The sequence below is a fragment of the Sebastes umbrosus genome, chromosome 15, assembly GCF_015220745.1.
Source record: "Sebastes umbrosus isolate fSebUmb1 chromosome 15, fSebUmb1.pri, whole genome shotgun sequence".
Taxonomy (NCBI): domain Eukaryota; kingdom Metazoa; phylum Chordata; class Actinopteri; order Perciformes; family Sebastidae; genus Sebastes; species Sebastes umbrosus.
The window spans coordinates 28,325,541-28,352,798 of record NC_051283.1 but is presented as its reverse complement, the minus strand read 5'-3'; the positions used below and the strand labels follow the sequence as shown (position 1 = coordinate 28,352,798).

The following is a 27,258-nucleotide window of genomic DNA, read 5'->3' as shown; positions in this document are numbered from 1 at the left end:
CTCCTTTGTTTATGTGACGTGTAATTGTGTTTAGTCTGCTGTCACATCACATATTGTTTGTAATATATTACGGCCGCCTTACGTTTTGCTCTGTTTTAGCCGTTAACCAGGTCATATTCTTTGTGCAGCTGCTGTTCTTGGCAAATTAAATCCATCCTGATTCCAATTTGGCTCTGGTCCGCTCGTGCCGGTGTCTGGCCTCGCCTCGTTATCTGCCTCAGACTTGTTTCTGGTGATAAGTGTTAGCGCATAGATTAGCATAGTTAATGGAGGAAGGAGGAACAGATGTGGGGAGAGGAGAGGGACCAGAGGAGTGTTTGGGAGCCCGGCCCGTCAGTCAACCTGCCTGTTTAAAGTGATGAAAATGAAAGCAGCAGAATCACCCCGGTGCCCCTGCTAGACGCCGTCTCCCATGCTAACCGGGCTGACTGACAGTGAGCGATTAGCATCATCTTCAAAAGAGAAAATGAGAACTCGCAGCTGCTTTAAACTCATTGTGGTTTGTGTTCTGGGAGTTTAAAGTTCGATTTGTTTTTCTGTTTCCAACCGACAGTGAACGTGAGTCTTTTTAACCGTCGTTCCTTAAACTGGAAATACTTCAACATCCATCAGACGTCTAATAAACGTCTTGGAGGTCGATATGACCTCTAGTGGAGGGGCTGATATGAACGTTTTTCTGACGTCGGTTTTGGATGGACGACATTTCAACCGATATGAAACAGTACGTTTGCACAGTGCAAATGTGACTTGACGTTGTGAACACGGGACACGAACAAACAGCTGATTGTAACATGAGAGTGAAATCTGATGCAAGGTACATGTAACAGCAGTCTACTGGATGAAAGTCTTGTTTGTTGGACCCATCCACCTCCCCGCCCACCCGACCTGTGTGTCTCTTTCACTCTTTAAACTTTATCACCACAGCTCTTTCTCTGAACGTTTGCTGTTGCCACAGATGTATTTACATTGTAGTTAACCTCTTAAGCCCTATAGGGTGCTGGAAGGTGTGGTTCGCCTAGAAAGACATACCCAAACATAAATCAAGAATAGCTCCACAACTACCAGGTCTATATGCATGATCTTGGTCTCTATGGATAGGTAAGACCTCAGAGAATTCATCCCCAGTGTCAGTAACATTGTGACTGTTACTATGCTTGAGTAAATTGTGATGAACCAAAGGAAAAATCTACATTTTTATCCTCGCCTAAAATGTTTTCTAGATCAGACAGTGGATAACACCATTACAGCAATGATGCCATGCACAGAGATGCCACTGAATTCATTCAGCAACTCCTCGACTACAACTGTGCCAAAGCAGATATAAATAACACAAAGCACATAGATTCTACAAAGGTGTTAGTGAGGATAGGACCAGGCGGACTCTCCATTTGGCCATTTGGATACCCAAAGTGTGTCAGATGTTTTTTTTACCTCTGGAAAGGGAATCAGGAAGGCTATGTGCACACAATGGAGCCTTTGTTCATGACATTTACCCTGTGCATCATCACATTCTACCATTGTGCTCAGTATAAAATCAATGAAAAACTACAAAATTGCATGATTTTGACTCCAAATGGAGTAGTTTTATTATAATAATGAAATATAATCAAGTAGATAACAAATAAGATCAATAACAACGTAAATAAGATAACAGAAAATAATCCAAAGTCAAGTACCGGGTCTGTTGGGTAAAAGAGGTTAATGAAATGCCTGGTGCGTTGCACGTAGAAGAAGAATGAGGAAAGTCTGAAATGGCATCCATCCATCCATTTTGGAAAAGAAATATTACCTGAAGTTGATCATTCTTTTGGAAACTCGCCAAACAAGATATCTGGCTTCAAAGGGAAGACTAGAAACCTAAAGAAAAGGAAGTCAGGTGCTGACAAATGAATCACTCTGTATCTTTAAAATATGGAGTATAAAAGTGTCATGAGTTTGTTAAAGACCTAAATTATCTTTTACCTTGAAAACCACCCACACACTTCCTGCTGTCTGTCGTTTGGTGAAAGTCGTCGTCACATTTTAATGGAATAAGAGAGAAGATGGATGGAGGAGAGCAACGGGGAGGAAGTGAGTACGTGGTTAGGATGGAAGGATCGTAAATTCACAGCTGTAGTGGACAAAATATTAACGACAGGTAGTGATATGATATCATATAGACTCTTTGAAGTGACCGTAGGGCTGAATCATCGTCCTGTAACTTGCAGGACTTCAGGGCTGCATTATTACAGTGTTTCTTAGAATATTGCTCTCACGGCGATATGTGTGTTCTCACTCCCAACTCGTCAAATACCGCTGCTCAGTCAGTGGCCCTAAGCTTCAAACTATGACGCTCTACGTATCGCTCTAACGTCAGTTTTGGACGGCGATAATTCAATACGCTCTTTACCTGCATAGTGTATTTTCAAAGTAAACTTACGTCTTCACAGGAAACAACTTTCTTCAGTTTGGACAACAAAACTACTTGGTTAGGTTTAGGACAAGATCGTGGTTTGGCTTAAAATAACTGGTTAGATAGATAAACGGTTGTAAATATCTGTCCAATGTGGAGGGGAACCAGACACAATCTTCCAGAACAAATAAATTATGAGCTTGCAGATTCATCTGGCAAAATGAATAGTAAACTTAATTTCTAGGAAACATGGACACCATGTTGCTGCTGCTAAACGTCTTTCAAATTTATAACCAGTCACCAAAAGCAACGTTCCCATTTCCAGAGGTCTATATTTAGTTTTGTATACAGACCTCAGGTGCAAAACGAGATTCAAAACAGCAGCAGGTTTGTTTGATTTGTACCAAAGATGCAGCTGCTGCTTCGTCTCTTTCTCTGCTCTCTTAACATTTCTCACTTTATCGGCACATGTGCTCCCCCGGAAGGAAAATGTCAATATAAAAACCCACCGAGCTGTAAAGAGCACGCTGAGTCTGTTTAGCGCAGCTCGACACATGTTTAATAAAGGAGAGGTGAGCGGGTGAACTGTGGATGTAACTTTATTCTTCAATAAAAAACACTGAATAAAAGAGCTGAATGTGCTGGACAGTGACTGGATTTCTGCTGGTGAATCACTCCTCAGGTTCTCCGTACAGAGACGAGATCACTCTGGGGATCCTACAGCTGCAGGAGAGCAACAGGCTGGAGATCCTGAAGAGACGCTGGTGGGAGGGAGGACAGTGTCCCAAAGAGGAGGACCATCGAGCCAAAGGTGGGTGTCACACAGCATGGCCTTCATACTCATACTCGCCAACCTAGAGGCTTAAAAAATAGGGAGGATTTCAAAACGAAAGTTGGGTGACTGGTGGTCCTCACCTAGAAGAATTAGAGTTTCGGAGACTTTGTTTGCTGCATTCTGGTGACTTTAAAAGAAGGAAAATAACAAAACAATAAGTACACTGCAGAGATAGGGGACGCCTCCCTTGGGAGGTGCTCCAGGCACGACCAGCTGGGAGGAGGCCACGGGGAAGACCCAGGACTAGGTGGAGAGATTATATCTCCACACTGGCCTGGGAATGCCTCGGGATCCCCCAGTCAGAGCTGGTTAATGTGGCCCGGGAAATGGAAGTTTGAGGTCCCCTGCTGGAGCTGTTGCCCCCGCGAGCCGACCCCGGATAAGAGGTTGAAGATGAGTGATGAGTGAGTGAGTGAAGTACGCTACAACAGCAGTTAAACTGGAATCAATAAAAGCTGTAACTTCCTTCTACCTCCACATAGACTCAAATCATCTTCTGGGAATCATGAATGTTTTTATAAAAATGTCGTCTTGTTTTTGACTTGCTTTTATGTTTCATAAGGTGTGAAATGAGACATAAAACATAACACTCTATCATTTCATCATCCTATTCCATCTTGTTTTTCTGTCTCTTGTCTGTCTTTTGTCTTCATCGATAATGACGACTATATTTTTTCCTTTTCCATTATTGACCCACAAACATGTTTGACTGTAACAAGATGAGACAGTTTCTGTTCATCGATCGTCTCACTTCAGATCATGTTTTTAGAAGCCGATCGTAATGGGAGTCTGAGTATTGATCAGCTGCTCTGTCATCAGTTTCAACAGCTTTCTTCATTCCCGGAGCACAGACAAATAATGACACACGGCAACATCATTTGTGTGTGAAGCCTGAGACGTTCAAGCCATTAAAATCCTGTTAAGACTCATTAAGACTAATCAAGTGTCTCTTTGTTGCTGATTGCGCAGTACACAGTATATAGTATATATGTGTGTGCTGCTGTTCCTTTGAGCCCCACATGTCCTCACAAAGATAGAAAAGTCCATCCATCCATTTTCTTCCGTTTATCCGGGGCCGGGTTGCGGAGGCAGCAGGCTGAGCAGGGAATTCCAGACGTCCCTCTCCACAGCAACGTTTTCCAGCTCTTCCTGGTGGACCCTGAGGCGTTCCCAGACCAGACCAGATATATAATCTCTCCAGCATGTTCTGGGTCTACCCCGGGGCCGCTTACCAGTTGGACATGCACTGAAAACCTCCAAAGAATGCGTCCAGGACGCATCCTGACCAGATGTTGAACCACCTCAGCTGGCCCCGTTAAAGGCGAAGGAGCAACGTTTCTACTCCGAGCTCCCTCCTGATGTCTGAGCTCTTCACCTTATCTCTAAGGCTGAGCTCAGCCAGCCCACGGAGGAAGCTCATTTTGGCCGCTCGTATCCGTGATCTCTTTCTTTCGGTCACTGCCTAAAGCTCATGACCATAGGTGAGGGTTGGAACGTAGATGGACTGGTAAATCGAGAGGGCTCAGCTCCCTCTTCACCGTAGTGTTCCTGTACAGCGCCCCCATAACTGCAGACGCCGCACCGAACCACCTGTCTATCTCCCGCTCCATTTTTACCTCGTGAACAAGACCCCGAGATACTTAAACTTCCTCGCTTGGGGCAAAGACTCCAAAAAGTCTCCAGAAAGTCCACTGGTTTCCGGCAGAGAACCATGGCCTCAGACTCGGAGGTACTGACTCTCATCCCGACCGTTTCACACTCGGCTTCAAACCACCCCAGTGTGTGCTGAAGTTCACTGTCTGATGAAGCAAACAGAACCACATCATCTGCAAAGAGCCAATTCTGAGGTCCCCAAACTGGACACTCTCACCTGGATTTGAGGTACGACAATCGGTCGAAGACTCCTTTCCAGCACCCTGGAATAAACTTTCCCGGGGAGGCTGAGCAGTGAGATAGAAAGGTCCTGTAAGGGGAAATCCTCCAAATTAAAAGCATTTTTAGTCCTTTCTCTGAAAAAAAGGAGTGGGTGTATAATGAGACGTTGTGTTGGTTGTTATGAGCTCAAGTGTTTCTAAAAAATGTTCTGTTCTTTTCTTCATATGTTTTTTCTCTTTTTATCAGAGAGTTAACTGTGTAAAGAGACCGAAAACACACGGAGTAGCTTTTGATCAGTTATTCCTTTTACACACTGAGATGGAGCTCATCATTAATTCTGCTTTTTAATAATTTATTTGAAAGAAAATAAGAAATGTGAAAAAAAGGGAAAAGATATAAAACGATTTTTAGACAAAAATGAATGATGTTACATACCTGGTTACAAACCTAATTAAACTAATTTCAAGCATTTCAACATTCGTACGGACGTATCCTCATTATGTCTGGGAAATATATTGATATTATATCAACAGGGCTGAAGGACTCAAGTCCACTTTTTGAAGTCTTGCACATGTCTTGGACTCTTTTTTTTTTTAGGGATGCACCGATGCCAATACTGATTCAAATAGCTGGATCGGATATCGGTAACAATGGGCCTTCAACTCAAATATACTGGAGTTTTAATTCCTGTTTAAATTTTAACCAATTTGTTGTTGCATTAAAAATATTTACACTTAATTGGTATTCCTGTTAATTTTGAAGATTTTTTTACAAAGTTGCTGGTGTATGATTTATTATTTTAATAATAAATAAAAACGTTTGTTAATTTTGAAGATTTCTTACCAAGTTGTTGGTGTACAATTTATTAATTATTAATAAATAATAATTCTGTTAATTTTGAAGATTTTTTACCTAGTTACTGGGGTACGATTTATTATTTTAATAATGAATAAGTTCCTTTTTGGACTCTGACTCGTTTTTGTCTCGGGCTCGGCTATTGAGAACTGGTGAAGTTGTTCCTGGGTAAAAAACTATAGTTTCATCACAAAGTTTAAACTTAAAATTGCATACATAATGATCTCAATAAATGAATAAAAAATGTAATTGCTTGTGTAATAAGTAAGGTATAATGTACAGCAAGGTGTCTCTCATCGCCCTGTCGGGGGTTTCTTTGACAACAATGACCCGCTAGCCGTACATTATCACGCTTACTACACGGCTACTTACTGAAAAAATCAATGATTTGACACAAAAAATGGTCCTCCAGAGTCCGACATCAGAACTGCGCCCATAGCAACGGTCTGCTATACATAGCAACAGTCTGCAATACATAGCAACGGTCTGCTATACATAGCAACGGTCTGCTATACATAGCAACGGTCTGTTATACATAGCAACGGTCTGCTATACATAGCAACGGTCTGCTATACATAGCAACGGTCTGCTATACATAGCAACGGTCTGTTATACATAACAACGGACTGTTATACATAGCAACGGTCTGCTATACATAGCAACGGTCTGTTATACATAGCAACGGTCTGCTATACATAGCAACGGTGTGATTGACCAATCAGAATAGAGTATTCAACAAAGCCGTGTAATAATATATTGTATTATCACTCTGCTGTACGTTACTCTGTGTGTCTCAGGTCTCGGCATGGAGAACATCGGGGGGATTTTTGTGGTCCTGATCTGCGGCCTCATCATCGCCGTCTTCGTGGCCATCATGGAGTTTCTGTGGTCGACGCGTCGCAGCGCAGAGACGGACGAGGTAAACCTTCATCATCATCCACCTCCTCCTCCTCCTCCTCTTCCTCTCTCGTCCTCCTCCTCCTGCCCCGCCCCCGGCCTCAACCTCAGCTCAAACACCTCAGTAGGTCATCCGCCTGCGTGTGTGTGTGTGTGTGTGCGTGTGTGTGTGTGTGTGTGTGCGTGTGTGTGTGTGTGTGTGTGTGTGTGTGTGTGTGTGTGTGTGTGCGTGCGTGCGTGTGTGTGTGTGCGTGTGTGTGTGTGTGTGTGTGTGTGTGTGTGTGTGTGTGTGTGTGTGTGTGTGTGTGCGTGTGTGTGTGCGTGTGTGTGCGTGTGTGTGTGTGTGCGTGTGTGTGCCTGTTTGTAACTCTGTTTTTTTTCAACCTGGACCCTATTTTCTCATGTTTTTTTACCCAAGCTGTAATGTAATCATTTGGGGAAACCTGGTACCGTCAGTTTACGTCCACTAACTTCTTATATCTTAAATCATAACTCCATTCAGAAATTAATTCATTTTGTGTATTAAAACGAAGTAAGACTAAATGGAAAGCAAGTAAAAACTTGATTTGTGTCCTAGAAAGGTATAATTCCCGACGGAAAATGAAAAGTTTGATATGCAAAACACCTGTTGGAAAAAAATATATATGTATATCAATTTTGCTATTTAGGATGTGAAAACTGCTCAAATAACTTGCAGCACTCGTGCACATGCACGTTCGTCCTCGTGCAAAACTATTGATTAATGCGGCGCTAAAAAGAAGAAGCCGAAGACACATCACTGCTAATAAAACCATTTAAATTCCAGCCCGACCAGGACGCCCTGGTTCGTCTCTCTCCACATATCTGTATTCTAGCAGTCCGTCGTTTTCGGTCTGTGTTCATTCGTTCGTCCTCTGCAGATACAGGTTTTGACTTCTATTTGCTCTTCATTTATCTGTCATTTATTTGACTTTCTGTCTCGACTGTTTTTTTAAAGGACAGATTATAGGACGAATTCACACACACGGATAAAAACATCCAGAGTGGAACGGGTTCACATCTCACCTTCACTCTCTCTCCTGCAGCAATGTCTGTGTTGATAACGTTTGTTACACAGATTTGGTGCTAAATTAAACCAACCACATTAAGACACCAAGACCTTGAGGAACACCATAGAAGAAGCCATGCTGTGATTTGATGTCAAAAACTTTTGATATTTTGGAGATTTCTGCAAGAATTGCTTTTTTTTGGGCGATTGAATGGCGAGCACTTCTGTTGTGTAAACTGCTCAGAAACCCTCTTATTGTCAATCTATAGCTGGGAAAGCCATCCATCCTCTGAATGCTCTAGGTCTGTAGTTTGTGGCTGTAAAGTTTCATGAGGCTGTGATTATCCTAGAGGTCACCACAGGTCATTTTATACAGTGAGGTCAAGTAATTCAAGAATGTTTAGAGACCCCAGTATGCAGAAATATTTAAATACACCCTTTTAGAATAGGAGAAAATAACACATTTATACTGCATGTGATTATCATAAAGTGGGCATGTCTGTAAAGGGGAGACTCGTGGGTACCCAGAGAACCCATTTTCATTCACATATCTGGAGGTCAGAGGTCAAGGGACCCCTTTGAAAATGTCCATGCCAGTTTTTCCTCGCTTAAATTTAGCCCAAATTTGAAGCGTTATTTAACCTCCTTCCTGACATGGTTGGTATAAAAGCATTCCTGAGGTTTTCTAGTACCTGGAAGAGCCTCTGAAAGATAGAAAAGACAGTCAGGATTGCCCGTAAGAGGTGTTTTTAAAGCTGCACCTTTAGCAACGGCTCTCAGTGTGAGTGTGAATGTAACAAATAAATGAATGTAAATAAATATATATTTTTAAGTAAGAAGACACGAGGAAGGTAAACAGAATATTTTCAGTATTATTGATAAAAACCAAAACCCTTGTTCTGTGTCTCCGTCTGTCTCTCAGGTCTCTGTTTGTCAGGAGATGCTGACAGAGTTTCGAAACGCCGTCTCCTGTAAGAAGAGCTCTCGCTCTCGACGCCGCCGGCCTCTGAGCAGCGCCGGCGGCGGAGTCCTGCGTCACCCGTCCCGCCTGGCTCTGGCCACCCCGCGCCCCATCCGCCTGGTCCGCGAGATGCGTCTCAGCAACGGCAAACTGTACAGCGGCACCGGCTCGCTGACGGGCGGGCTGGGAGGAGGAGGATGCCCTGATTTGGGCCCGGGGCCACAGAGGCTCCTGGAGGACCCGTTAGGCGTCAACGCCACGCCTCCCGGCCCTCCTCCAGTATCGGCCCTGGTGGGTCCTCCCGCCCCGCTGCGCAGCTTCCTGCAGGGCTGCAGCCACGTGCGCATCTGCCAGGAGTGCCGGCGGATCCAGAGCCTGAGGCCGGCCACGCTCACGCCTCCGCCGCCTCCTCCCCCGTCCTCATCCTCCTCCGCCTCCTCCTGCTCTCGGATCCCACCCCCCTTGGTGACGCCGGGTCACCACCTCCGCCACAACCCCCACCACCACATGCACTACCACCACGGCTCCATGTCGCTGCCCCGCCTCCCGCCGCCGCCTCCTCCGCTCTCGGCGGACAGAGCCGACAGCGATGGGGGCGGGAGGACGGCGAGCCCGGGGCAGGCCGATACCAAACCCCCGCCACCGCCACGGCCACTGCCTCCCCCCAAGACGCCAACACGTCCGCCGACAGACTTACTGGTGGGGCACAACTGAGCGGTGTGTCATCAGAGGGGTCAAAACTATTTTAAACTATCAGTGAACCTTACTCCAACGACACAACTCGATCAGTCCAAACCGGCCCATCAGCGGGGGTGGATGGAAGAAACCATTTTGACCAGTTTGTAGGGCCATTCATACCAGTAACCTTCCACAGGGATGGACGGATTACACCACACTGACTATATACGCGGGGGTTGGGGGGATAAATCTAACGTCACACTTTGGATTAAACCAGCTGAGGTGCTCAGAGTCTTTGGATTGCAGCGCTGCAGAGGACGGACAAACAGGAAGCGGCTGCCAAATGGACGCCATCCTGGGGGGGCCTCTTGCCTCGGCCAATCATCACGCTTCGTGCCAAGTGAGGAGGACTCTTTCTCTTACTGTTTGAATACTGAACCAGGTGTTTGTATATGTAGAAGGAGACACACACACACACACACACACACACACGGTAGCAGAGCAGCTGTACAGCTATCACGGTCATCTGTCAGTCATGTGGACGTCTCTGGAGGATGTAGCTCTTAACAACCATGTCGCTGTTTGTGCAGACGTCTGGAAAAAACGACCGATTGAACGGTGCTTGTGAGCCACAAACAGACGCAATCGATACTCACCTGAAGTGTACGAAGCTGTGCTGGGCCAGTTCTTCTTCTCTTCCATGCAGCGTCCAGTTCACATAACTGTAAAACATAACGAGACGTCGTAAAGTGAGAAACTAACAGACAGGAAGGAGGCAAAGCAAACGTTTCCTCTCCATTATTTTTGTATGAAAAGGTGGTTAAACTGTCGACTGGATCTTTGTTGGTCAGCCAATCAGATACTAGTATCAGTGACGTACTTATTTTAAGCCCAACCGTGATGAACAGTGGTTTTGTTGCCTAAACTGCAACAACTAAAGACGTTAAACGACACGCGAAAGCCGTTTCACATTATTAACCACGTGCCGTGATCGCCAAAAACTTAAAATGCGTTATCATGGTGTGCTATTTTATACGCCTTCCCCATGAGATCAGGTTGCATGAATAGTTTCCAAACCAGACTTCTGTTGAATGAAAAACTAAATCAGATAAATTTCAGGTCAAACTGCAAAAGCGCTGGAGCTTATTCCCCGATTCCAAAACCAGGCCTAACCTAGCAGCCGTATCTGGACCAGAGTGCCACAACACAGCCAAGTGTGCTGACACTGATTTTGGTGGATCAGACGCCGACAGTACGAAAATTATTAGGGCTGTTATTTTCTCACAGCGTATTCATAATTTATTTAAATGAGATTCATGGTTGTATATTCAGGGTCGGCTCTAGACCTTTTGGTGACCTACATGTAAGCGAAATTTGGATTTGGAGCCTCTCCCCAGGCCCAAGGGGTTTTAAAACAAAAATTACGATTTTTAATTTCATGAATAACTGTATTCATTATAATATAAATAAACAGTTTGGTCCCCGATATTGTTTTCTTAAAAGTGTTTAGTCAGTTTCACTAAAATGTACACTTTTATTAACAAGAAAGTTCGGCCGGGCAGATGAAAAAGTGTGAGAAAGGTGGTGAAAAATGTATTTAAATGTATTTATTTATTTGTTCATTGTTACCTCAATGCAGAAAATGAGGAAGGGCAACCACTGGCATTTTTTTTTAAAATTATTTTTATTTATTTTATTTTGTTTTTTTAGATGCCGACCAGCCAAAAGGTGGCACCCTAGGCGACCGCCTATATGACCTACTGTATGCCTTAAGCCGACCTTGTGTATATCATATTCTAATTTCCCTTCTAAAATGCAAATTGGTAGCTATTATGGTACAATTTCAAGGTTTTAAGTGGAGCACACCATCTTAAGTTATTTTTAGGGCTGCCAATCGATTTAAAATCGCAAATTAATCACACATTTTTTATCTGTTCAAAATGTAATTTAAAGGGAGATTTGTCAAGTATTTAATACTCTTATCAACATGGAAGTGGGCAAATATGCTGCTTTATGCAAATGTATGTATATATTTATTATTAAAAATGAATTAACAACATAAAACAATGACACATATTGTCCAGAAACCCTCACAGGTACTGCATTTAGCATAAAACAATATGCTCAAATCATAACATGGCAAACTGCAGCCCAACAGGCAACAACAGCTGTCAGTGTGTCAGTGTGCTGACTTGACTATGACTTGCCCAAAACTGCATGTGATTATCATAAAGTGGGCATGTCAGTAAAGGGGAGACTCGTGGGTACCCATAGAACCCATTTACATTCACATATCTGGAGGTCAGAGGTCAAGGGACCCCTTTGAAAATGGACATGACAGTTTTTCCTCGCCAAAATTTAGCGCAAGCTTGGAGCGTTATTTAACCTCCTTCATGACAAGCTAGTATGACATGGTTGGTACCGATGGATTCATTAGGTTTTTCTAGTTTTATATGATACCAGTATCTTCACTCAGGCTTTAAAACCGCTAAAGCCTACATGTTGCGTTAAAGAACGTTAAAGAAATTAGTGGCGTTAAACAATGAAGTTGCGTTATTAAAAAAGCACCTTTCTCCGATACAATATTTTTGATCCAGTCCCTCAGAAGAGAGGAACTCCCTCACTGCAGCTGTGTATACTTTAGGTGAGTATTAAAGCAGTTTTTTTAACAGACATGTACTGCACACACACACATTCACAACTTGGAGGGCAAACTGCAAAAGAAAAAAAAAACTAAATTTGTGATTGTATTTTCCTTCCTGTGTCCAATCGGAGTTTTATATATTTTTTTTTATTTTGTTTCTCTTTTTCATGGAGTCCTTGAGCTCTTTAAAACTGATGTCATGCCGATTCGATCACCACACTGTGATGTCAGAGTTCAAAAGTTACCCGTCAGCTGCCGGCGGTCTCCAGCATCCACACATCGACTCATCACATCGACGGATTACTCGATATAAGTGGTGAAATTGTCAGTTCCTCGTGTACTTGCTTTACAGACGCCTGCCTGCAGGAACAAAAAGGAGCCAAAAGGAAAACGTTGTTTTTTTTATTGAAACCTTGTTTTGTTTTTTTTTATTTCAGATCAGTGCCTGTAGTTTTTGTTTGTTTTATTATTTATCATAGAAACTGTTTTAGAAATCGAGCCAGCAGCGTCCGAGGTAAGAAATTGTTGATGAAAATGAGGAAAAAAATGCACAGGAATGTCGATGTAAAATGTGACTTTGTGTGAATGAGTGACGATACGGAGTGAATCTTGTCCAACGTGTCATCATATTGTCCAACGTTTTATTTCAGTTTGTTTCTGCTCCTTTACTCAGAATTTGTACCAGCAGTGCTCAGCTCATCAGTAGGACAGAGACGACAGACGGATATTATTCTGATGGTTCTATTGTTATCATTATTATTGATATTGACGTGTGGGGTGACTGTAGGGGACCAGCCCTCTGATGTTCAATATATAGACACACGTTTGGAATAAAAAAAACAGTCAATGTACCAAAAACTCTGCTGCTGGTGATGGTTTTATTCATCTGACCCGCTGACCTTTGACCTTTCCTTTAAACAGTCCACACAGGTGTGTTCAGGTGTCCTGGATGATGAGACATCGAGGGGCTGTAAAGAATCTACTGATTTATATATTTTACACAATTTATGCATATGTTTGTGTGTTTTTATTTGATATTGAACATGCAGCTCTGTTACATGTCACTAATATTTAGGACCAAATCTTGATTGATCACTTTATTTATTTTATTTATTTTATTTATTTTATTTATTTTATTTATTTTATTTATTTTTTTACCATTTATTATCATGTTAGTTGGTCACATTCTTTCTCTTTTTTATTTATTTTTTTTCATTATAATTATTATTTTTAGAGTTTCTGGGATTTTGTCCTCCTATCTTTTGTATTTTTTTTATTTTCAAGTCGGGTGGTATTCTTCTAGTTTGTAATTTTTTTCAGTTTTGTTTAGGTTTTCTTTTAGTATTTTATTTTTTGCTGTTTTTTAGCAGTTTTTTTTTTTATTAAGTTTTGTTTAGTTTATGTATTTTTCGTTGTGTGTGTGCTTTTGTTTTGTCTTGTTAGCTCTTTTGTTGTTGTTTGTTCTGTTTACTTTTTCTTTTAAGTTTTTTTTTGCAGCTTCTTACCAGGTTTAAGTTTTATTTAGTTTTTATATCATTTTGCTTTTTATGTTTTTGTTTGTGTGTGTTTGGGGTTTTTTTTGTTTGTTTTTTTTCTTTTTGTATTTTTTTTTTGTAATTTCTTCTCATTTTTTTTTGTTGTTTTTATTTTAGTGCCTTTTTCGTTTGTCTTGTTTTAGTTTTTTGATCGTGTTATCTGGTAGTATTCTGCTTTTGTTGCAGCATTGTTTCAGTGCGTGTTGGTTTTTACTCTTAAACTAGAGTTTTAGTGTTCTTTTATTTATCTTTTTAAACTTTGTAGTTGTTTGTTGTTTCGTCACTTAACAGTTTTATTTTTTGCATGAAATCATCTAAGAGCAAAACCAGAGGAGATGTATCTTCGTTTGTGTTGATGTTAGACAGAAGATCAGACTGAAGGAGTTCTTGTATCATCAACGTCCAGCCAGCAGAGGACGCTGCAGGTCGGAGGACAAACACAGAGAGAGAACTTCTTTCGGTTTATTAAACTTCTTCTTTTTTTTAATTTTAGAGTTTTATTCCTCCGTCTTTTGTATTTTAATGTTTTTAAGTAGAGTTGTGTTTGTTTAGTTTGTATTTGTTTTAGTAGTTTTCTTTTTTTTTTCTTTTAGTAGTTTATTTTTATTGTAGATTCTTAAAAATAACTTTTATGTTGTTTAGTTTATATTTTATTTGTGTATTGTTTATAAGTTTGTTAGTGTTTTTATATGTGTATGTTTTGTGTTTGCTTAGTAAGTGTTTTGTATTTATTTTTTATATGTTTGTTTATTTTTTGCAGTTTCTTCGCAGTTTTTTTTTAACTTTTGTTTAGTTTTTATTTTATTTTGCTTTTTGTGTTTTTTTTGTGTATGATTTGGATTTGTTTCCTTTTTTTAGTAGTTTTTTTTATTATTTTCTTTTGCTTTTTTATTTTGGGCTTTTTTATTTTTGTATGTTTTTTTGTTTTCTTAGTTTGTTCATTTTTAGTTGTGTGTTTTTTGTTTCATCAGTTTTTTGTTACCTCATGTCGTTTGTTCTATTTTTAGTTTAGTGTCTGTTTTTTGTCTTTCTTGTTAGCTGGTAGTATTCTGATATTGTTGCAGCTTTGTTTTATTGTGTGTTGGATTTTACTCTTAAACTTCATTCTATTTTATTCATATATTTAAACTTTGTAGTTTTGTTCATTGTTTTGACCCATATTGGGTTTTTTTGTTTGTTTGTTTTTTGCATGAAATCATCTAAGACCATCAAGATGAATTCAAGATCAAAACCAGAGGAGATGTATCTTCAGAGGTTTGTGTTGATGTTAAAAAGAAAAGGAGACTGAAGGGGTTCCTGTAACATCAGCGTCCAGCCAGCAGAGGACGCAGCAGGCCAGAGGACAAACAGCACCACAGAAAGAGAGAACTCGGTGTGGAGGTCAACTATAAATTCACAGTAGTTTATTAACAGAAATACTGATCAGATTGGGTTTTTAATTTAAGATAAAAGGTCTATAACTGTAATAAATAATGAAATTATGTCAAGATGAATTTAAAGACACTAGAATATGTTGCAGAATGCTGTTCAGCGTACAAATGGGCCTTAAAATCACAGTTAACTTCAGATAATCAAAAACCTTTAGCATTAAAAGTAATGTTTAGCAGGTTAATGTCGCACACAACGCTATCTGACATTTATCTGCAATATTAGCAAAAACATAATTTACGCAACATGTCCGGTAAAGACATTAGAATTACAATATCTGTAATAAAACACAACATATTTTATATATTTTTGTGTATAAACATTGACCTTTATCGGAACTTTCTACATTTTTCAGGGTGAAGAGAAAATCATAAAATACCCTATTTAAAAAAAAATAAAAAATTATATCAATATTTACAATGATGCATAAAGCTTAATGAAAATGAATTTAAATGCCTTAAAAATATTATAGACATTTAAAAAAAAAAAAAAAAAGCAAAATGTATAAAATGAACATTAATGTAATGTTGCGGTGAGGACATTTAGTGATGAAAACCATAAAAAAATGGACATGTTACAGATTAAAAATTAAATCTTAACCATTGTATATAATTTTTTTTTTTTTAATTTAGGAGAGTCAAAAGTGACCGTAGTTGCAGAAACACCCTGTTATGTATGGAATATAATATATGAAATAACCATAAAATGTGTCACTTAGTCAGATAGATAGATAGATAGATAGATAGATAGATAGATAGATAGACATGACTGTATCATAAATGTAGGTCTAACCATCTTGGATTATTTGTTTAAAGGTCCCATATTGTAAAAAGTGAGATTTTCATGTCTTTTATATTATAAAGCAGGTTTAAGTGCTTTATAAATACTGTAAAAGTATCGAAGCGCTCAATATATGGAGAAATACACACAGCCCGTATTCAGAAATTGTGCGTTTGAAACAAGCCGTCAGGATTTCTGTCCATTTGTGATGTCACAAATATACAATATTTAGACCATTACACGGTTTTAAATGTAAACATTCTAAATGTGTCCCAGTTTATTTCCTGTTGCAGTGTATGTGAATGACATCGGCTGACAGGAAGTAAACATGGACCCAAGCTGTTGCCTAGCAACGCAATTATGTTGCAATTACATTTGAAATGCACTAAAACGGAGCGTTTCAGACAGAGGGTGAATACAGGTATATTCAAGCAGACAGTATGAGGAAAATAAATGTTCTTTTGAACATTACAGCATGTAAACATGTTCTAGTAGGAACACAAAATACAAGTATGAACCTGAAAATGAGCACAATATGGGACCTTTAAGTAAGAGTGCTGTGCTGTCATACTAATAGATGGACAGCAGGAGGCTCCAGTGGACAGACTGGAGGTGAAGGAGACGCACTGGAGGCCAGAAGAAGAACTCTGTCTGTGATTGCAGCCGGTTGTTTGGCCTGGTTCTGGTTCTGGTACCAGCAGCACTACTACTGTGGAGCAACCAGCAGCCAGTGGACAACCTGGATCTGCTGTAAGTGCATGAAACATTTCAGGATTTATTTGTATTTCTGGACAGTAATCAGCAGGACATCATTGTGTCTCTCAATGTGATGCATTCACTCTGTTTGAGGAACAAACTGTTACTGAGGAGATAAATGTGTGATGCAGACACAGACAGACAGCCGTCATTCATCTAATCATCTAATCCGGACTGTAATCATCAGGAGGCTGGATGACGTCATCTGACGACACACAGAGACAACCAGTGATATGAACATCTGATGGCCTTTATGGTTGTTTTTGCAGCTTACCAGGTTTAAGTTTTATTTAGTTTTTATATAATTTTTGCTTTTTATGTTTTTCTTTGTGTTTGTTGTTTTTGTATTTGTTTTAGTAGTTTTCTTTTTTTCTTTTTGTAGTTTTTTTTTTGCAGTTTCTTCTCATTTTTTTTTTTGGTTCTGTTTTTATTTTAGTGCTTTTTTGTTTGTCTTGTTTTATTTTTTTTATCATGTTAGCTGGTAGTATTCCGCTTTTGTTGCAGCATTGTTTCAGTGCGTGTTGGTTTTTACTCTTAAACCAGAGTTTTAGCATTCTTTCATTTATCTTTTTAAACTTTGTAGTTGTTTGTTGTTTTGTCACTTAACAGTTGTTTTATTTTTTGCATGAAATCATCTTAACTCACCCAGTCACATGTTTCCTCTCTGTGCCCATTACTGTTATTTAATTTACCAGGATGATCCTGCTGAGATTTTAAATCTCTTTTACAAGAGGGTCCTTTTATCAAGATGGCAGCTAAAAACATAAAAGAGACAACAGACTTAAAACAAACAGTCACATCAACCAGAGACGTTTCATTAATAATCATTCAATAATCCTAAATCCGATTTTTAAAATCTTGCATGTTTATAAAATAATGTAGTTTCTCTCAGTCGCTTTGGCTCATTTTTTTCAAACAGTCTTCTCTAAACTTTAAAGGGACTGTCTGTAACTTTCAGAAACGTTTGTTAACAGCGACACCTGTGGCCGTTAAGTCAACGAAAGTCAGCGTCATGTTGCTCGCGCTTTTGCTCGCTCTACATAGACATGAACGAGCATCACTCAACACAGTGAGGCGACACACGTCAGCTAAAAGCACAATATCACTCTATATTTCAGCTGCTTGGCAGTAATGTTAGCTGACCAGACGAAGGTCTCTCCATGAACATGAGTTAGATCTGATCCTAGTGCTTTTCCTGCTTCAGCCTCCCGACCAGGAACAGGGGAGACACCGGCACCCAATCAGAGACGATAACGTTTCTCGCTGCAGAGCTCCGTCACTTCACAAGACACGTTGAACCTCTGTTGGTCTGGAAGAGCTGCAGCAGTTATTTCTGCACAAATGTCCGCTACAACACGTTATTATCGCATTAACTTTGACAGCCTACTAAAAACGTCTGACTAGTGGACTAATCAATGAAGAGGGGGTGCAGCACTAGAATACGTTTTATTTTGTTAGTTTCGTGAATTGATGAAGAAATGTTTAACAGCCACCTCTGCTGTCTACATGCTGAGCATCTCGAGCATCCCGTGAAACAGCTTATGCAGTTTCCTTTTCTTACACGTACGTACATTTACAGTACGTGCCATTATGTTGTTCTGCTTTTTCATTTTCAGTTTATATTTCTACGAACCTCTGACATATTTTTTTGGGTGTGTGAATCATCATCCTCTGTACTGAACAGACGGTGATGTAAGAGCTGCTGGGAAGAAGAAGGTGGACAACAACTCCTGTTTCTGCTGAAAACGCTGACAAGAGAAACCGTACGATGACCTCATGACTAAAGACTGAAGGAAAGAAGAGGTAAGTGACAGAGCATCATGTGTGTATCAAAAAATAGCGACGTACCGCTCATCTCAACATAAACAAAAACACATGTGGACGTTCATCAAACCTGCCATGGCGGAGGTCTGCGCTCTCTGAGTGCACTTCTAGTTATTCAAGACTTCATCCTTAGACCATCTTAATTAAATTTGTATAGCCTGGAAACAAACTGCATGTTTTGTCTTTTCATTTGACCAGCTGTGCACTGATTAATGGTACAATTTGACCACTATGTCACCCAATTAGGGCCACGTTACATGGCTCTCCCCCAGAAGATAACAGAAGATAAAAACTGTCTAGTATGTTTTTCAACATGTTTCTCAAAAGTTACAATTTCCCAATCCAACTGAACCAGTTGTTACGATAGTATCATAATCTAATGATGAGTCTAATGACAACTGGAATAAAATCATTTTTCAAAATCAGCGTTATTAATAGCTTTATTAACAGTGAAAAAGCAGATCGATAGATAGATAGACATGGCTGTATCAGTCAATGCAGAAAACAGTTTAAAAAAAACAAAAAAACAGACATATTGAGTTTAAATGTGTTTAAACTGACAATGAATTGAATCAATTTGAATGAGTTTAAATTGACATTTTTAAAAAGACAATAAAGCGGACAAAGACGCGTTATCCGAGATTGTTTGAATGAGTTTGTTTACAGCTTCAGCCACACCAACATTTTATCACAAACACTCCCTGTGATGATTTCACTTCTTGTAAACAATTATGATGCAACAATCCAGTAAGTGTGAGCATCATCCTTTTCTTGGTAAATATGCGTTGATGTGACTCATATTATATGGAAGCCCATTACGGCTGGGAAAACTCAAAGAAATAAGTAATAAAAAGTCATGGTACAGTATGTCAAAAAATGTCGTAAAAAAATAATAGTATAATGTGTCAAAAAATGTCAGAAATGTAAAACTATGTCTTAAAAAATCTAAGTATAGTTTGTTGAAAAAAGTCATAAAACAGTATGTCCAAAAAAAGTCATAGTATAGAATGTCAAAAAAATTTCAAGAAAAAAGTCATAGTATAGTGGGTTGAACTATATATATATATATATATATATAAAAAATCATAGTATGTCAGAAAAAGAAAGTAAAGTGTTTAAAAACTTTCATGAAAAAAGTAATGGTAAATTATGTCAACAACTGTGATAAAAAAGTCATTTTATTAAAAAATTCATAGTATAGTATGTCGAAGATTTCATGAAAAAAAGTTTTAGTATACTATATTGAAAAAGTTCATGAAAATCAGCTATAGCATAGTATGTATCAGCGACACCAATATTTTATTACAAACACTCCCTGTGATGATTCCACATCTTGTAACACTGATTCCAATTTTGGAAACAATTATGATGCAACAATCCAGTAAGTGTGAGCATCATCCTTTTCTTGGTAAATATGCGTTGATGTGACTCATATGATATGGAAGCCCATTACTGCTGGGAAACTCAAAGAAATAAATAATAAAAAGTCATGGTACAGTATATAGTAATAATAGTATAATGTGTCGGAAAATGTCATGAAAAAAATGATAATATAGTGTGTTGAAATAAATTTCATGAAAAAAAGTCATAGTGTATGTCGAAAAATGTTATGATAAAAAAGTCATGGTATAGCATGTCGAAAACTTTTATGAAAAGAAATCATAATATAATATGTTGAAAAATGTATGATGAAAAAGTCATAGTATAGTATGTCGAAAGATTTATGATAAAAAAAAAAGTCATAGTATAGTATGTTGAAAGAAATGTTGTCTTCAGTCAACTCCCATACCGGTGAAACAGAAAGAAAAGAGGTTCTGTGTTTTAGCGGTGAGTTATTATTCTGCTGTTCCACCCAACAAGGCTGTTATTACTGTAACCTGTAATCACACACACAGATATAGTGTAACCTGCTGCTACATGCCCACAGGCTGCAAACACTGATCTCCTTCTGCACTGTCAAAGAATCACACTCATTAGTTTGAACTGTGTTTACATCAAGTCTGAATGCTCATGTATCTCATTTAAACAAATCAAGGTTAACGCGATAACGCCACTAATTTCTTAAACGCATAAACACAATCGATCTTTCAGAGGTTGTAGTGGGCTCAGTTTTGAAGCTAGAGTGAAGATGCTGGTATCATATGAAACTAGAAAACCTAAAGAATCCATCGGTATCAACCATGACATACTAAGTGAAGCCTACAAAAGACAACACTGTTCACGCCCTTCGTTTGTTTCTGTCTTGTCCTCCTGCTTTTCTTTCATCCTTCAACTTTCCGACTGTGACCTTGTTGTTGTTTCTGCATCGCACAACTCACAACTCCCTCTTTTACAACAAATTGCCGACATCACACAACATCGTTTTCCTCTGTCTCCCTCTGGTCTCTCTCTGTCTGTCTTCAGGACTTCCCTCTGCTGCGGCTGGACGACGTGGTGGACGATCAGTCCAACATCTTGGGTTTCTCCATGCTGAACGGCACTCATCCCTTCTTCCTGGAGTTCATCAGCAGCCTCAACCTGTCCTGGAAGGAAGGCTGTGATCTCAGCCCGTACCCGGGACCAGCGGTGAGACACATTTACACATCATATGAAACTAGAAAACCTGATGAATCCATCGGTACCAACCATGTCATACTAGCCTGTAGTGAAGGAAGTTAAATAACGCTCCAAACTTACACTACATTTTCGCGACGAAAAAACTGTCATGTCCATTTTCAAAGGGGTCCCTTGACCTCTGACCTCCAGATATGTGAATGTAAATGTGTTCTATGGGTACCCACGAGTCTCCCCTTTACAGACATGCCCACTTTATGATAATCACATGCAGTTTGGGGCAAGTCACAGTCAAGTCAGCACACTGACACACTGACAGCTGTTGTTGCCTGTTGGGCTGCCATTTGCCATGTTATGATTTGAGCATATTGTTTTATGCTAAATGCAGTACCTGTGAGGGTTTCTGGACAATATCTGTCATTGTTTTGTGTTGTTAATTGATTTACAATAATAAATATATACATACATTTGCATAAAGCAGCATATTTGCCCACTCCCATGTTGATAAGAGAATTAAATACTTAACAAATCTCCCTTTAAGGTACAATTTGAACAGATAAAAAATGTGTGATTAATTATTTTAATGGATTGACAGCCTAATTTACAGTCTACAGCTAATAGAGGCTTCCACAGAAAACACATCAACTGGCTTCACCACAAGGGGGCGGTAAATACACTGAAACGTAGTGTTCAAAATGATCTATTAGAAATGGCTGCTGAAAATAACTTGTAAAATGGTGAGAAGAAGAGAAACAAGTCAGTAGTACATCACTTGTTTGGTGTTTATCATTATTATTTTCTATCAGGACTCACAGTGTCATTAGTTCTAAACCAAAGTGTTTGACCTGATAATGGCGCTAAATGACGGGAACATGAATGTCTGAACCACATCATGATGAACCCGTCCAATATTTGTTGAGATATCTCACTTTGAAACCACAACAGTCGACCTCAAAAGCTGCAGCGAGGAAGTGAAAATAGACGGGTGGTGTTGAGTGTTTCTTCCGGTTAACCCCGCCTCCCTCCTTCTCTCTCTCAAAGAGATGTAACCCACATTCCTCACTAAATGCTGCAGGCGTGTTCAGTCCTGTCACATATACCTGATTCAACACACACAGAAACACAAAAGTGTGTGTGTGTGCATGGTAGTAGAGGAGAGGAGGGACTTTCCTACATTTTTTTTCCCTTCTGCAGTTTTATTTTAGGTATTGAACTAAAGTGACTTTTGTGAGTCCAAGACGATTGACTTTAGACTCATTCAACGAGTGCCATTCTTATAAAACCATCTGTCCGATCCTCTCATTGGTTGTGGCAAACGCCTACCTGAGAAACAGGCTTTATTTAAAGTACAGAGGGTTGTACAATTGATGACAGATCACCCTCCTCCTGCACCTGATTGGATGAACACGCCTCTTCGCTGGCTGCTCATTGGTCCGTGCTTTTGATTTTTGTTGAACTTCAAAAAGAAATGCTGTGGAAAAGTTGACGTATGTGCAACTGAATTTTGATTTACATTCAGCACCTTTAGCGCGTCTCTTTATTGAGCTGTTGTTAAGGTTTGGGCGGGTTTAAAAGGAACGTTTGACATTTTGAGAATGATTCTCGTTCTTGCTGAAGGGCGAATAACTCGGTTGGCTTTGTGATTCATGAATAAGCCTTTGTTTTGTCTGAAGTGGTTGGTTGACAGGTCGGGAGTGATGACCGGAATACTGAAAGGTTAACAGCTGTGGTGTTTGTTTGATGGATATATCTATGACTTAAAAAAGTTAATGTCAACAGAAGCACAGATTCAGGAGCCTGAATGACGAGGTGAATCGAGCTTGGACAAAGAGTCTTACAGTCAGACACGCCGGTTCGCTTTAGGAGTTCCTCCTGAATCGTCCCGTGAAGAGCTGCACTAAATCTGTTTTTAGTAGGGCTGTCAATCGATTCAAATATTTAATCACAATTAATCGCATGATTGTCCAGTTAATCGTGATTAATTGCACATTTTGTATCTGTTCAAAATGTACAACAACAGCTGTCAGTGTGTCGGTGTCCTGACTTGCCCCAAACTGCATGTGATTATCATAAAGTGGGCGTGTCTGTAAAGGGGAGATTATAATTTATGACGGAAATGTTTTTATTCTTTTGATCTTTTGGTTGCTGGAAAAAAATTTAATAATTACTTTTTGACAATGATTCTGATATATTTGACTTCAGGACATCTCTGACTACATACATGATGAAAACCAAACATTTTTACTGGATTAATTTAGAGATTTTCCAAAGTAAAAGTCCCTAGGAGTGTATGATTCAACTTGTTCCCATGGTCTAGTCTAGGGTTAAAAAAAGTAAACAAAAATCACAATACATATCGAATCAATAGATAGATAGGTGTACCAGTCCTAATAGAAAGTATGTATTTAACAACACAGCGATTAATAGAGTAAAATGTATTTAAAAAAGTTAATTAGGTTTGGTTCAGATCCAAAGTGGATTGATGATGAAAGAAGCAGCTTTAAGCTATAAAATAGATGTTTTTCTGTGCCGGTTGATAACCAGTATTTACCCTCCTGTTGGTGTAAACAGTGGCTGTCTTTGTGTTGCTCTGCTGTGTTTAGAGAAACCACATAACTCATTTCCACTGACTAACCTCAAACATGTAGCTGACATTTCACTCTGATCCAGTCACAACTCGCTGTTACCACATCGCTCAGCGTTTAGTCGCCTTTATTGGAGATTCATAAAGGTGAAATTGATTTTATTTAAGGAGGCTTTTACTTATAGTTGGAGCAGAAAAGACGTGTAGCCATCTGTTCAGACTCGACCAAATGTTCAAATCAGCAGGAAGAGAGTTAGTAATGTTACAGTGCAAAGCCCTGCTTAGTTAAATGACGGAGCTACTAACGTTAACGGAGGTTCCATTGAGTTACATTATGGTGCGTTCAAGTCAAAATGAGTATTGGGCAAAGGTAAACTATATCATGATGTGTTCAAATGTAATCTCATAAAATTAGATTTTTGGCAAAAGAAATTTGAATAAATCCAGATGTTTGAAGGAGATGTTTTCACAGCAATGTCAAATAGATAATAGAGAGAATTATGACCTGTTTAACTTCCTAATACCATCTTTAAGCAGCTTCAAATACATAATTAAAACTACTGATGAAAGTTTGTTTTTTTCAAAGCAAATATTTAAATAAAATATTACAGTTATGTATTTCCTATATTTCGAATTGTGTTTTTATGCAAATAACCACTATATGACAATAAAGATCAGTTACAGTACCCTCCCACCCCCGAAAAATAGGGCTCTTTATAGGATAGGTGAATAGATGTAATTCGAACACTGTAATTTACCATGCATATGTTTTTTTACGGAAAATATATCCAACATTGATTGACATAAGATCTAAATGTTATTCCTTCATTTAGCGCAGAGATTTCCAAAGTGGCAGATACAATTCCTTTTTTTTTGCAAAAATAACACAGAATTTTGCAAAAGAAATATCCTACATTTAGTTCCTGTCTAGTGTTAATTATTGTACTAAAAGATCAATCAATGTGTGTTTTAGAAGAAGAAGAACTAAAAGCTGAACCTGAGATGATATGACTTGTTGAGACAGATGATTTTGTGGGTTAGTGATCTACAGCCGAGGGCTTTTTCTGTCGTTCGTCACCTGCCACGCCCTAATCTCCTTTACTCTACTCCTTTACTCCTACTCCTCCACACTCACACTCCAAAGAAAGCACTCCCTTCTTTCTGTGATTGGCCGGTTTGAAGATACTCAGACTCCTGATTGGTCGTTTTCTCGTTCTGAACCATTCAAACAGGAGAATACAAATGAATAAAAACACAACAAACAGGGCAAAAATCAAAATTAGGAAAATATTTCCACAACTTTTATGACTTTACAAGGATGATAAATTGGACATGAATTTTTTTTTTTACCTTGGGGACATTTAAGATTTTTACATGAATTTCAGAGAGGCGAGACAGTTTCTGTAAACATTAACAAAACAAGATAAAGTTTTTTTTTTAAAACAAATAAATCACGATAAGAAATTAAAAACCCCATATTTCCAAAAATGTCATAAACAAATTGTTTACAGTTTATCAATCTCTATTATTTACAGTGAGGGCAGTTTGCTTTAAGGCCGCCTGTGTCGTTTTCAAACATACATCTTGTTTAGGACAACAAATGTGTTGTTATTTATACATTCTGTGCTGCGTGTTATCCAAAACTGCAGAAATAAATACGTTGAAAATAGCCGTGTTTCCATTCACATATTTTTATGCACATCTTGAAGTATTGCATTTAGGGGTGTTAATAATTAACCGTTAACCGATTAACGCTATCGGTTAAAAGAAATATTAAAAATTAATTGAAAAGCTGAGCAACACTCAGAGAGGTGGCTTGTCACTTTTAGGAGAAAAGCTGGTCCACCTTAAGCGAGTCTGAGCTGGTGTTGCAGGATACAGGAAGTTGGCTCGGGTCTTGAGGAGTTGTAGCATTTATTAAGCGACATGTAAACTGTACACACACTGCACTGCTACGTTCACAGCTATAACGCCACGGACAACCCCATACTCACCGCCCCCACACACGGACACGGCGAGCACAAGGCCACCAGCAATGCTACAGCTGCTAACGTAGCACAAACCAAACACTCGCTAACTCAGTTGTCTGTTTTGCTCATACTCTGCAGCTGGCACACCACTGCATGCGACGCACTAATCTTGTCGGTTAACGAGGGTCGTTTATCGGTTAATTTTTTTAATGGAGAGATTAAAAAGGTTTTTACGCTCGCTTGGGGAGTTTTTTGCCTTTGTTGGAAAAAGAGTTGATACGCTAAATAGATTATGGAAATGACTTTGCCAATTAAGTTCTGACGTAGTGAACATTTAGCTCACATGGCTGATCTTCTGTTTCCGCTGTCGGCGTCTTCTCTGATATTTCCATAACGTGTAAATGTTTGTCTTCGTTTCTGGACGGTATGAAACATGACCAATACTACCTGACGTGAAGGAACTATTAGAACTTTTTTTGTTATAATTGTTTTTTTTCTGGTTCAACCTCTACTTCTTCTTCTACTCTGTTTACTGGTAGATTACAGCTATACGTAGCGTATAGCGCCAACTTCTGACTAAACTGTAGCCGAGTTTATTCGCTCCAAACCAATTGATAGAAACTCGCCTCATTCACATTTCTTTTTTTGCGACATTTCAGAAGTTTGCTTTAAATTAGCTTGACATTTGAATGGAAACACGGCTAATGACACCTTGTTTTTAAGACTTTTTAAATTCAGTTTGAGCATCTTCGACTGCGGAGTTCAGGGTGAAAACGCGCAAACTGAAAAGTCACCAAAAAGAAAAAGCAAATGAAATTTTGAATGGGTGATCTGCAGACTAGCTATATGATCTTCAGCTCCAGTTATTAAGGGTTTTTTTCTAAACAAAATAAATACTTATCTCACTGGAGATCAGTGCATGTTGAAGTCTGAGATCACACACTACCACACAAAAAAAAATCATAAAAATCATCAACCAGCTCAAAGCGCGGGACAAATCATCTGAGGTTTGATGACAAAATACTAAAAGATGATCCGACGAAAAGCTGAACTTCAAATAATACAAAAAGTGGTTTGTTTTCTTTTACATTGCCGTATTATTAACCTTCGGAAACTATAATTTAGTTTAAAACAACTTCAATCCAATCGTGGTAAAAACAGTTTTGAAAAATAAAATCAGTAGCAACGCCCTGAAGCTCTCCAAACTTTCCCTCCAAAACTCAAAGAATGTCGCCGCCAACAAACACATTCCCGCCTGTTTTTTTCTCTTTCCTTTTCTTTCTTCTTCACCTTCACCACCCTGACTCGTCGCTGCATGTTGGATCTTGTCTTCCCAACCTTAAACAGTTACCACCTCCTGTTTCTATTCTCTTGTATTTCCACAGAAGACGACTTAGGATGATTTAAACAAACACTAAAGAGGATCCTTGGACCACAAAGAAGGGGAGGATGAAGGTAAAGCAGGAAGAAAGAAATCCAGAATCCCAGCAAAGATTATGGAGTGTATGTATCTATCTTTATTTTAATTTATTTTCATGTGTACAGACATATCGGATTTTTGAAGCCAATATTGATATTTAAAAAAGTAAAGTTCACATAGATAAACTTAGCCTCATACAACGGTTCGTCTGACATATTACGAAAAGTTATTTCTAATTTTTCGT

The 27,258-nt window shown here is 39.1% G+C and overlaps 1 protein-coding gene and 2 long non-coding RNA genes across 7 annotated transcripts in view; 2 read left to right on the top strand and 1 right to left on the bottom strand.

The window, feature by feature from the left end:
* The window catches only part of LOC119503735 (glutamate receptor ionotropic, kainate 5-like), a 188,561-nt gene extending 177,461 nt beyond the window's left edge, over positions 1–11,100 (top strand). For 3 of the 4 annotated variants that reach the window (XM_037795675.1, XM_037795674.1, XM_037795676.1), the window contains 3 exons: positions 3,075–3,203; positions 6,755–6,978; positions 8,804–11,100. In XM_037795675.1, the coding sequence (XP_037651603.1) occupies positions 3,075–3,203; positions 6,755–6,978; positions 8,804–9,556 (1,106 nt within the window). In that variant the 3' untranslated portion in view covers positions 9,557–11,100. The remainder of the gene's footprint in view (positions 1–3,074; positions 3,204–6,754; positions 6,979–8,803) is intronic. The other variant, XM_037795677.1, reaches the window with a different exon arrangement.
* On the bottom strand, positions 2,976–6,874 carry LOC119503875. 2 transcript variants are annotated; one of them, XR_005210399.1, is made up of 2 exons: positions 6,736–6,874; positions 2,976–3,253 (listed from the first exon to the last, which is right to left on the bottom strand). It is a non-coding gene; the product is annotated as an uncharacterized LOC119503875 (long non-coding RNA). The 2 variants fall into 2 exon arrangements; XR_005210400.1 differs by lacking the exon at positions 6,736–6,874 and adding an exon at positions 6,330–6,377.
* A 5,390-nt stretch (positions 11,101–16,490) lies between the features above and the next one.
* On the top strand, positions 16,491–18,467 carry LOC119503870. Its single transcript, XR_005210394.1, has 4 exons — positions 16,491–16,657; positions 16,851–16,940; positions 18,153–18,226; positions 18,348–18,467. It is a non-coding gene; the product is annotated as an uncharacterized LOC119503870 (long non-coding RNA).
* The last annotated feature ends 8,791 nt before the right edge of the window (positions 18,468–27,258 follow it).